Source organism: Solanum stenotomum, chromosome 5, assembly GCF_019186545.1.
Source record: "Solanum stenotomum isolate F172 chromosome 5, ASM1918654v1, whole genome shotgun sequence".
NCBI classification, from domain to species: Eukaryota; Viridiplantae; Streptophyta; class Magnoliopsida; order Solanales; family Solanaceae; genus Solanum; species Solanum stenotomum.
The window spans coordinates 60,550,872-60,563,155 of NC_064286.1; the positions used below are offsets into that span (position 1 = coordinate 60,550,872).

Consider the following 12,284-nt stretch of genomic DNA (forward strand, 5'->3'; position numbering starts at 1 on the left):
GTTTGGTGATTTAGGTTGTTGTCACTCAATCTCTTATCCAAGGTGAAGTAAGATCAATCCCCGCATCAAGCTGAAACAATAAAAAAAAACTCTATGTAATTACATTAATAACATATAGTGATACATATATATTTTTGTAAGTCTTGAAAAAAATAATCAAAGTTTAGTTCATTCCAAAGCAAATTCATACAAAACATTGGTTTGAAAAAAATTATAAAATTATGGATGAGAGAAATTTATTTTGATGTTCTTTCATACACACTATTGCGAATAACAACGATTTTATGATTATTTCTACCAAAACAAAAGCTAGGTGTACAGAATAGGAAAATACATATTTTTAAGTTATACTTATATTGATCACAATCTCATATGCAAAATTATCCTTTGATTTGCAATAGTCAAATCCAATCAAGAATAAAATTATTACGGGATATTTAACTAAACAAAAATAAAATTGAGGCTTACCTGAAATCATTTAAAGGTTGACTATGAATAACTTACGATGTAGTGAGAATTTAAACAAATCCTGAAATATGTAAAGGCACTAATTCATTAGGTTTAAAAACTTGTAAAATACAAACTATCTACAAATTAAATAATGCTAAAAAATTCTAATGGGGATCATCAAACTCACCTTACAAAGATCAATATTTACATTAAAAAATTAATATCAACATTTATATGCAAAAAAGCATTTACTGTCTATTTCATTGTGCAGAACCTACAAGAGAAAAAATTAATTAGCAAAAAATTAAAATTCACACTTACCCAAAAATTACCTGAAAATGAAGTCAAAAAAGAATTAGATGTAAAGGGAAAGAGGAGAGGGTGACAGAAAAGTAATAACTTATGAGGGAAAATGATATGGGATTTGGGTGTGGGAGTGGTACGTGGGAAGAGGGTAGTTATTTGGTTGATCTGAAAATTTTAAGGGAATTAGTGGGGATAGTTTTAAGTCTATTTTTAATGTTTTGGAGGGAAAAATAATTACTATTTATTTTTTTATGCACATAACAAACTTTTTCTTTTTAATGTTTATTAACAAGTAACTAATTAGTTAATTTGACATTAGTATTAAAACAACTCAATTAAAGTTAAAATTTAAGCAAAAACAAATATAAATGAATATGACTATATAAGATATCACAATACAAATTATAGTACTACTATATATAAGATAAAACGTTTAAGTGAAATTGGATAAACAAAGTAGAAAAAATATTCAAGCTTATCGTAATAGATTGAAAAAAAATAAAGGATCAAAGATTATAATCAAATTGAAATGAAGAAGAAGAATGTATGTATATATAATGAAATTAACTTTCAACATTAATTGTTATATATCATATAATTTGAATATATATATATATATAATTTTGAAAAGTAACAAAACAATTTTTTTGGGGTCGAAAATCCCCACAAACTATTTCAGCTTATGACAATTCTCTAACCTCCTCAATAAAACTACCACAAAAAGATTTATATTGTGGGAGTTAGAAAAAATGCTACAAAATGTATTAATAGTGGAGATTTTAAGAACTTCCTCAAATTAACCGCCATAAATTCAGCATTTTTTTGTAGTGAATGTTACTAGTGTAGTTTAATTATGTTCAATTCCAACACTCTAAAAGTAATAATAATTACTTTTCGTACCAAAAAATAATAATTCATATTCGGGACTTAAACTCAAAATATCTGATTAAAAAAGGAATAATCTCATCTAGGGGTGTGTATCGGTCGGTTCGGTTCGATTATAAGTATTATCGGTTCGGTTTATCGATTTTCGGTTTTTAAATATGCTAAACCGATAACCAAACCAATAAGATATTTGTTATCGGTTTTCGGTTTATCGGTTTTAGGTCTTTAACGGTTCGGTTTTCGGTTTAACCAATAAGAAAATGCTTTCAAAACAAATAAATGACTTATCCAATAATTTGACGCGATGCGCATACATCGAAATAATCATTCCAAACGGGACAACAAGGACCAACTTGTTGTATTTTGGTCATCACAACAAAGACTTGGTTAATTTTCGATCACCATAATATATATAAAACGAGGTCCCCTTTATGCAATAAGGAGAATCAAATAAAACCAAATCATAGACAAAAGTCAAAACAATAGCAAATGAGGCCATGCTTATGGTAACTAAATGAAGTTCTTACGTTAATTAAAAAACACACACACACACAAAATTTGAATTCCTAATGTTAATCAAATTGCAGATATTTACAATCATGCAAAACCTAATATTAGTCAATTATAAACTAACTAAAGTAAATAAGTAATACTAAAAAGTAAAACCTAAAGGTTAAATAACTAAAAGTAGAGAGGAGAGTTAATTGTTAAGTAGTGTTAATTATTGTGTAGAGTTTTATATATTTAGTCTAATATACTACTAATTATATTAATATTTTTTTAATATATTATATATATTATATATATGTATAACTAAAAATTAAAATAGTAAATTATTATATTCTTAATGGGTTATCGGTTAACCCAATAACCCAATAATAAAAATCAATAACGAACCGATAACCCAATAATTTTTTTTTGTAAAACCATTAAATAACCGTTATCCCAATAACCTAATAACAATAAACCAATAACATTTTTTTCGGTTCGGTTTATCGGTCGGTTCGGTTTTTGCACACCCCTAATCTCATCCAATGCACCACATTCTGGTGGTAAAAAAAATGTTACTAGTGTAGTTTAATTATGTTCAATTCCAACACTCTAAAAGTAATAATAATTACTTTTCGTACCAAAAAATAATAATTTATATTCGGGACTTAAACTCAAAATATCTGATTAAAAAAGGAATAATCTCATCCAATGCACTACATTCTCGTGGTAAAAAAAATGTTACTAGTGTAGTTTAATTATGTTCAATTCCAACACTCTAAAAGTCTAATTATCTAATATTCTAAGTTTAATTATCTAATTGTGAATATGTGATGTGATGTGATGTATGCTACTTTTTTTAAAAAAATTTTACTATGACATTTGTCTATTTTTCAGTGGCTTGCTCATTTGATTATTTTTGAAAGAATGACCATTCTATTTAAAGTTATATTGTATATTGATTTTGTGGATGTTAGACATGTGAAGTGGATGAATCTACGTAGTTATACGATTAGACATGCAAAAGTTTCGAAATAATGTTGAAACGTAAAAGAAGATTGAAATACATTTATCTTATGATAGTAGAGAGAAATTTGTTGATTCCTAGTACGATTATTTGAAATAGTTGTCTCATGTTTATATTGTTTTACTATTATCAATTTATTATTAGCTAGTCATAAACCGAACCAACGCGATAAGAATCATTGAGACCTATCGGTGAGATCCCACATATATACCTATATCATAATTCATAAGGCTCCAGTGGGCTAATATTTTAGGCCCATTATGTTTGTACAAAAATGTTAATTTTCTGAACCAAAATGTATAGATCCACCATTGAACTAATTTTTGAGGCCCGTTTATCATCAATAATTGGGCTTATTTATGCAAATGTCACTTTTTAGGCCCTTATTTACATTTTGTTCCTATTTTAACCTAAATAAAGTTTGTATCTGAAATGGAGACGTTATGTGTCTGGACATTGAGTGGTGTATTCGAAATCGGAACGCGATGTATTCAGATTCCACTAAATTTTAGGATTTTTTGTAATTTGAAAAAGAATAGGGATAAAATGTAATTAACTCTTAATACTATGAGATTTGTGTAAAATTCCCTCAAGAAAAATTTATTACTTTCCCCCCTACACTACATAAAATAATACTCTTGTTGTCTCAATTTATGTGACACATTTCGAATTTTGAGATTTAAATAAGTCTATCTTTGACCGTAAATTTTTCATATATTATTTAAATATTTTGGATTGTCAATTATTGTGATTTATAGTACTTTTTACATAGTTTACAAATATATAATTTCATTTCAAAAAAATTAAAGATTTCATGCACATTTCCTAGTTAAACTTAAACTGTCTGACTCTCGAAAAATGAAATATGTCACGTAAATTGAAATAAAAGGAGTAATAGTAATAGTACAAAACTTGAATTAGAAGCTCCAAAGTGCTTTTGAATCACAATTGTCAGTATATAGTACCACTCGTGACTAAAAGACGTTACAATAATAATAGTCCCACAACATGCCCTTTTTTTTTTTCTTTTTTATGATCCCGCAAGTTTTAAATGTCTACTTAAGAAAACAGATATAAATTAAGGTTGAACTCTATGTATTTTCTCTTCGGGTAGTTGTAAATCAATCTATTCATATAATCATTACCACATAACTAGCATGTAAATCAAATGATCAAAAATAAACTAGGGGTGGAGCCTAGATAGGGTTAAGGGCTTCATTTGAAGCCCTTTCGATAAAAATTACATATATTATATTATATATATAATAGATGATAAAAATAACATGACTTAGTATTTACTTCTTTATATTTTAAATTATTTAGCAAAAAAATTTAACTCTACCATCGGATATAATTCAACAATACGCTGAACATCGCCATTTTACAACATAGAGAAACATTAGTTAAACATCCCCATGTGAAGTACAACAAAAAGGATTAAAGTATAAAGTAGTCTAATATTTTTTCTGTCCGCTTTTATTTATCCACTTAAAATTTTACACGTCCATGAAAACGCAAGGATTGATATGAAAAAAATCACAATATCCATATCAATTAATGTGCTAAAAAAAAATACTAAAGCTAAAACATGAAGAAAAAAAATTATTTTTGATATGTTAACTTAAAACTTAAAAGGAGTAAGAATTAAATTTTTAAATAATGAACAAGTAAAAATAAACTATTAGAGATGTAAATAATTAGTTTCAAATGTCTTTAAACGCGACACGCAAGCTCTCATCAAAAGCATCAAAAGATAATTAGTGTCATAGTCAACATCAATTAATTAATTTAAACCACTTTAATTAAAAAGCTTGAACACATACTATATTTTTGACAAGATACAATAATATTTAAATAAACTCACGATTTTCGACAAACATTATTATGCGTAACATGATCTATAAGAATAATAAAATATCATACCTTAAAATATTCAAAAAAACCAATAAAATAAATTATTGAAGAATTTACACTTTTCAAGCCCTTGAGACTTGAAAAATACTTTATAGCATGAGAGAATTATAATTAAACAACAAAATTCCTTTTCAAGGGAAATTCAATCTCTCACATACTATAATTTACTACAACAACAATAATATGCCAGTGTAATTCCACAAGTAAAATTGAGTCTCGAATCTGGAGAGGTTGATGTGTAGGGAGCCTTAGGCCACAATAATTTACTCTTGGATTTTCTGGAGGAGTTTTCTTTGTTCTATTTCCTCTATATAGAAATGTAACTTCAAGAACAACGAAAAGCCAACACATATTTTGTATAGGCATGACGCATTATTTCAATGTACATGGACACCTTGTATATATATGTGTTTGTACATCCACGTACACTCCAAAAATGTCACCGCACCCGTGTTAGATCCTTCAAAAATGCACCACTTTTGAGGATTAGACAAGCACTTGATGACATTTTTGAAGAGTCTGCGCAACATTAGTGTTTGTTTTTACCTATGACTTTTTCTCTTGTTGTTTTTGGTGTAATCTTACCAGAAGTTCAGCATATAAGAGCTCATTCCAAGCATCGGGTACACCGGGAAGGCACCAATGGCTACAATCTTGATACCTCCATTGTGATCTCCTCTCTTTGAGTGTCAAATTTGGTTTCCTATATATCGATGGATGACCGTCTTTTCTATAGTCCGTCATTCTTGTGATGTTGAGATACGAGACTCGAGTTTTCATCCCTTTGAAGACGTCTTCTAGTACCTTCATCTTGGATGGATACGGGGTCAAATATGTGTCGTTCTTTATTGGTTCTGTTTCACTGTCACACGCCCCGCCAGAATTCCATTGCCCGCCACTGTGGAAGTACATAAAATTTAATCTACAGGGTGATGAAAACAATGCTACCATAGTAGTTTACGATTTAATCAATTGGTCGCGAAGTAATAACAATAATAAACTAGTCTTTGTCTTAAACTACACGGTAAAGAGCTAGAGCTAGAGCTATTCGACAAGTTAATGTGATTTGGTTTTGAATTTCGCGTTATTACCTGAAATGAGAAGCAGAATAACCTCTGAAGAGAACGAACGTCTTCTTGGGATTGATATGAGCATCGATCCATCTACCCCATGTTGTTAATGCTCTCCGAAAGGCCTCAAGAACGTTTAGTTCGTTGTGGACATGGTTTCCTTCTTGATAATAGTCCTTCCTGAAAAAATTCAGCATTGTTTAATGTTAGAAGTTAATTAAGCATAAAAATGCACGATTATGTATGTCGAAAAACACATTAACAAATTTTACCCTAACGAAGTCTTCTCGTGAGTCCACCAGTGACCAGTGTTGAAGACTAAGATATCCGCGTCTTTATACTTATCAGCAGACTCTCCGATCAAATCAAGTCGAAGCGTTTCTTTCTTCCCTCCTTTTTTATCAGCAACTTCCCATTGTTGAACCAAGAATGGAGACACAAAGAACTCCACTCTGCATTTATACTCCTGAAAATTTTACACAAATGATCAAACACATCGACGATGAATTCTAATACTAGAAATGAATCCGGCTACATCAGATACTCACTTCGAATATAAACGAATAGAAAGCTTCTGTCCTGAAATGGTGTCTTCCAGATTCTTCATAAACCTTTTTCTGATTTTTTACAGAGTTTTTAAGTATACAAATAAGGGATTCCCACATATTCCTATTCAAAGAATCACCAACGAAAACGAGACGCTTTCCTCTTAACAATTGCAGCATATGAGTGGCATTCAATCTGATAATAAGTTCCAAAATTCAACCATTAGAACAATTCAAAGATTATTAATTCCCTAAATCAATCTGAATATACATAACATATACATTACATAATTGATCAAAAGTAAGGGACACTCGAAATTTGCCTCAGCTGGCAAGTAAGCACTCGAACCTTAAGAGTGCACATCTACACATCTCAACTTGCAACTAAACACTCCAGCTCGTTCCCATTGTGTCTTGTGGACACCTAAGACTGACGTGACACGTAAATTTTTCATTTTGTAATTTAGAGTGTTCAACTGTGGAGACAAGTTAAGCTGTTTAGATGTGCATATTCAAAGTCGGAGTCAGACAATTAAAGCTACACTACCTAGAAATGGTAAAAACAAGAAACATTAAAGAGCCCATACCTAGGAAGACTACATGCATTGGGTTTCCATTTCATCTTCAAGTAACCACTGTCAGGCCTATCATTGAGAAAACAATTGAATTGCTCATCAATAAGTGAACAAGAACCAGGTTTATACAAAGGGTAAGATTCATCTTTCACCCAATTCCCATCAAAGAAATCACAATTCAACAAAGACTTAACCAAATCAACATCTCTTTCCTTGTCCACATTTGCACTTTTTCCCTTAGAAGAGAACTTTGGTGCTGATTTTTTCTCAATTGTGCTCTGATTTGCCTTAAAGATTCCAACTTTATCATCAAAATATCTACTTTCAGTCTGATTCACAGCTGCAGCAGACTTAGAACCCTCAATTGAGCTCTGATTTGCCTTAAAGATTCCAACTTTATCATCAAAAGTCTGATTTCCCATCAAGATTCCAACTTTATCATCAAAAACTTCACTTAAAGTCTCATTCTTCACAACTGATGATTCTTTATCACTCAACACAGAAGAAGAATTAAAGGGGTTTTCCAAGACTCCACCTTTATCATCATTCTGAGTATAATTTTCACTCTTTTCAACAATTAGTCCCTTTTTATCCAAATGGGGTTGCTCAAAATTGTTTTTTGAACTTCTTGGAAAAAGATTAGAGAAAACAGAAGAAAACTGAGATCTATAAGAAGTACCAACATCTTCTTTACTTAAAGAAAAAATGTTAGTAAACCATGGTGAAGAAGAGTTTGGTGAAGGACTAAAAGCCAAGAAAGTAGTAACAACAATGAAAATAAACACAAACCCATATGCACAAGCCACAGTTCTTTTAGTTTTGGGAAGAGACAACTGAATTTTCATGTCTGTAAACAGAGTTCCACCATTAATAGCTGCATATTTTGCTGTTTCTGCCATTGTTGTTCTGCTCTAAAACTCTATCAAGTAACAAAACAAACTTCTTTTTTATGTAAAAGGAAAAAAGTGAGAGAGATTTTGGACTCTTTTTAATGTGTGTTATAATGTGAAACAAATTTAGAAGAGTTATAACACAAGTGAGTAACGGAAAAACCATAATTAAATTTAAAGAGTTTGAAATTTTTATTATTTATTTATTATCTTAACTTAATTAATACTTATCTCATTTAACAAAGTTTTGGGTTTGAGACCTCGAGTTATCAGAATTAAAAGGGATAAAGAGTTTTTTTTTCTTTTCAAATTTGAGTTATTTTTGGAGAGATTTTATTATTAGAACAAAATAGGTCAAGATCTTTTTTAAAATTTGATTTATTTGAAAAAGAGGTTGATTGTTTTTCTTTCCTTTAATGGAATTTGATTAGCCAAGAATTCAAATTAGGCCAATTTTGAAATAAATGTCATATATAAAAAGCAAAATAATAATAATATTAGTAATACATTATCATATTTAAAACGTTAAACAAAAAGTTTATTATTAAAAATTATATTTTTTCTGTCATCGTTTATATGATTTGGTTCATATTTCAAGTATATATCATATAAATTGTGATGACGAGGATAGTAATTTTATGCATATGTGAGAGTAAAGAAGGAAAAGCTTTTACCTGAAATGTATCCATACAAGAAAAGAGAAAATAATTAATGAAAATGAATCTTTAGATTAATTGTGAAATATTAATCAAATTGAGGAATGTTTTGTAATTTTAATTTCACATAAACTTCGTGTTGGGAAAAGTGAAAGTTATAAACTATGTGAATGTTGTGTTTATAGTTTGAGTAGAATGACACTTGTTTTGAGATTAATATCAAGAATGCCACTGCCGGTGCCGCCGGCTGCCATCAGATATAATTCCGGCGAGACAACTCCAAATCACTAAAAATTAAAAACTAATACACGAAGATTAGCATTAATTAATTAATTAATTAAAAAATAAATATATCACAGAATGCTTACACGTGTATATGTTGGGTGCGGCTCTGGCTTTACTTAATTTGGCATTATACAATACCTTATAGTATATAATAGTAATATTTTTTTATTGAGGGAATTCGAATATATCTTTCGCAATCCATGAATAACCCTTTGGACTAGGCAATGAACTTGTGAAAGAAGAAATAATATTTAGCTATTTGATATAATAATTATGTTATTATAATCAATTTTAAAGTTTATTTTTTTCCAATATTTGCTTCACAATTTGATTATGTAGATTTGTGTTGAAAAATTATATAAATATGTTTCTTATTATAGTGATATATTCTCAAATTTCAAACTCAAAAATTATTAGTAATTTAAAAAATATATTTATCATTCCACTATATAAAGCTTGAAACTCCTAATATAATCAAAATTATAAAATTACAAACATTTTGAAAAATAGAGTGAATCTTAAGGTGCTATATGTCCGTACAAGTTGAAAAAGATTGACCTTTCATTTTTCAACTACACTTCAAACAATATATTATTTCACAAAAGGAACAAATTGAACACTTTTTTTTTCATTCGGTGTCTAAATCTCACACTAGAGTCCCAATTAAATCCAAATCACGCATTGTAGAGCCCATTCAAGGGTAATGTTCCTAACAAGATTTTCTTCATACTCAGAGCTCAAACCCAAAATCTCTGGTTAAGGATGAAACAGTCTCATTACTACACCACAATTCATATTGGTTAAACACTTCTTATTTAACGTACTAAATCTCAATCAAAGAATATTTTATTCTCCTTTTTTCATGCTTTGATTATTACACTAATTTATTGTATTGTTTTTATTGTTATTATTGCTTTCATTTTCATTTTTGTTGTTGAAGAGTCCACGCCAGATGAAAAAAAAAATATGGACATGGACAATCTTCTCATCAAATTTTATTTTTTTTAATTTTTCAAACTGCATTAAGATCTTTTACTTGAATCCAGAAGTTATCAAAAATAACATCTCTAACTCTACAAAATAAGAATAAAATATGTATTAACTATCCTCTCCAGACGTCACTTATCGATAAATCTAATCATCAAAAATCATTTCAATATATATAAATATAAAAAATAAGTTTGATTGTATTGTCATAAATATTCTCCTTGTATGATCTGTTCCAGGGTCACAAACTTTAAATGCCACATAATTATTTTTTTTAGTGGACTGAATGTTTGGTGCAAATTGTATAGGTTTTTATTTTGGCATATTTGTCGGTGCCAAAACTATACTACTAATATATATGAAAAAATAGTACTTCAACTTTTGCTAAATCACAGAAATTATTGAAGAAATAGCAAGATTTTTCTTTTGTTTCTTTTCGCTAGTCGAAATATAAAGAAATAATTAATATATTCAAAATAAATATATTTTATAAAATCGCATCTCAATTCATCTTATTTTATCATATTCGAAATGCGATATGATTTTGAAGAATTAATCATATATATACAGTTTCAATGAGATTTTATTTTTAAAAGTAATTTTCTTAATTATAATATAATATATCTGAACAAAAGCTATTGAATTTATGCTTGCTCGGTAGATTCGACTTTGACTCTTGAACCTACCATTCATGTCAAATCAATAATACAAGACTGTCTCTATTGCTTATAAATTGTAATTATCAATTAATCATAATTAAGTGATATGGTACAAACATTATGTCAAATCAAATTTCTTATAAATGTATCATTATGGCTAATTAAACCCCCTCCTTATGAATCTATTATTGTGTCAAATTAAATCCCTTTCTTACCTTATAAAAATAAAGTGCCTAGCTATGCACATCATCTATAAGACTATAACAATATAGGATTGTGATTGTCATGACATTATTAGTAGCCTAATAAAACAATATTTGTTAATAAAAACTTACACGTAATTAAAATTCTGAAATAGCACTCAATATCAATTAAAACCATATGATCAGAAAATTTTTATATTAGGAAAAAAAAAATTGATATTGAAAATACCCCACCATTATTTAATTGATAAAAATGACAAAAGAAGGATCTAAGGACAAGTCTTTCTTTAATACACCTAATTTTCCTCCATCAACTAATTAACAAAAATTAATTGGATTTCTAGAAATACAATAAAAGAAAATGACTCAAGAGAAATTCAGATCTATCATATTTTATCCAAAAATAATAATAACAACAATATATTGCGTTTTCTCTGGACTAGAATCCGATGAAGATAAGATATGCACAAATATTATATTTATCTTTATAAAAGTAGAGAAATTGTTATCCTCCTCTTAAATATAGAGTCGCTTCTGTTAAGAAAGACTTTACCTTAACATGAGACACTTCAACGCATACATAAATTTAATTAATCAAGATTCTAATATAAATATTGAACATGAGATGAAAAATTAAAAAATTGTAAATAAAGAAACATACGCATGCATGTCGTTTTAGAGGTTTCAACCTAGGCATGAACTAAACCACTTATACCATGTGTGTAATGGGAAGAGCACTCACAATAATATTATATTGAGGTAATGGATTAGATAACTATGGGAATGACACCTGCTTTTCAACTTTTATTTATTTATTTATCTATCTGTTCGTGATGTCTGATTAAATTTTGATTCGCGTTGAAAAGTCTCAAAAGATAAAGTGTATTCTAGCAAAAATGAGTCTATATTCAAGAAGTTGCTTCGAGAGACAAGCATGAAGCACCACATCTAGATAAGTGACATTTAAATAAATTGATTCACCGAATTTTTTATGTACGAAAATGAAAGAAATGTCTGTTATTCGAATTTGAAATCTCTGATTAAAGCATATTGATTTTAATAGAGTGCATGTCTTTCGATTTAGTAGAGTGAGAAATGTTTATTAAAAAAATATATCAAGCCTATTCTTCTAAAAAAATATTTAAATGTCTTTTTCATATTTCTTAAACTTCGGGTTCAATTAAATTATGTCACACAAATTGAGATTGATAGTATATATAAGTATATATGCAAGAGAAGTTTAGTCAACAAGTGTCGCTTTGGCCGAGTGGTTAAGGCGTGTGCCTGCTAAGTACATGGGGTTTCCCCGCGAGAGTTCGAATCTCTCAGGCGACGATATCTTT

General features: G+C 28.9%; 1 protein-coding gene and 1 non-coding gene across 2 annotated transcripts; one reads left to right on the forward strand and one right to left on the reverse strand.

Annotated features, from left to right (window-relative positions):
- Positions 1-5,092: 5,092 nt before the first annotated feature.
- Positions 5,093-8,204, reverse strand: LOC125866115 (protein trichome birefringence-like). Its single transcript, XM_049546412.1, has 5 exons — positions 7,274-8,204; positions 6,690-6,882; positions 6,414-6,607; positions 6,163-6,321; positions 5,093-5,969 (listed from the first exon to the last, which is right to left on the reverse strand). Exons 1-5 carry the CDS (start codon positions 8,158-8,160, stop codon positions 5,618-5,620), a joined length of 1,785 nt encoding a protein of 594 aa, XP_049402369.1. The 5' UTR covers positions 8,161-8,204; the 3' UTR covers positions 5,093-5,617.
- A 3,990-nt stretch (positions 8,205-12,194) lies between these two features.
- On the forward strand, positions 12,195-12,276 carry TRNAS-GCU (transfer RNA serine (anticodon GCU)). Its single transcript has one exon. It is a non-coding gene; the product is annotated as a tRNA-Ser (tRNA).
- The last annotated feature ends 8 nt before the right edge of the window (positions 12,277-12,284 follow it).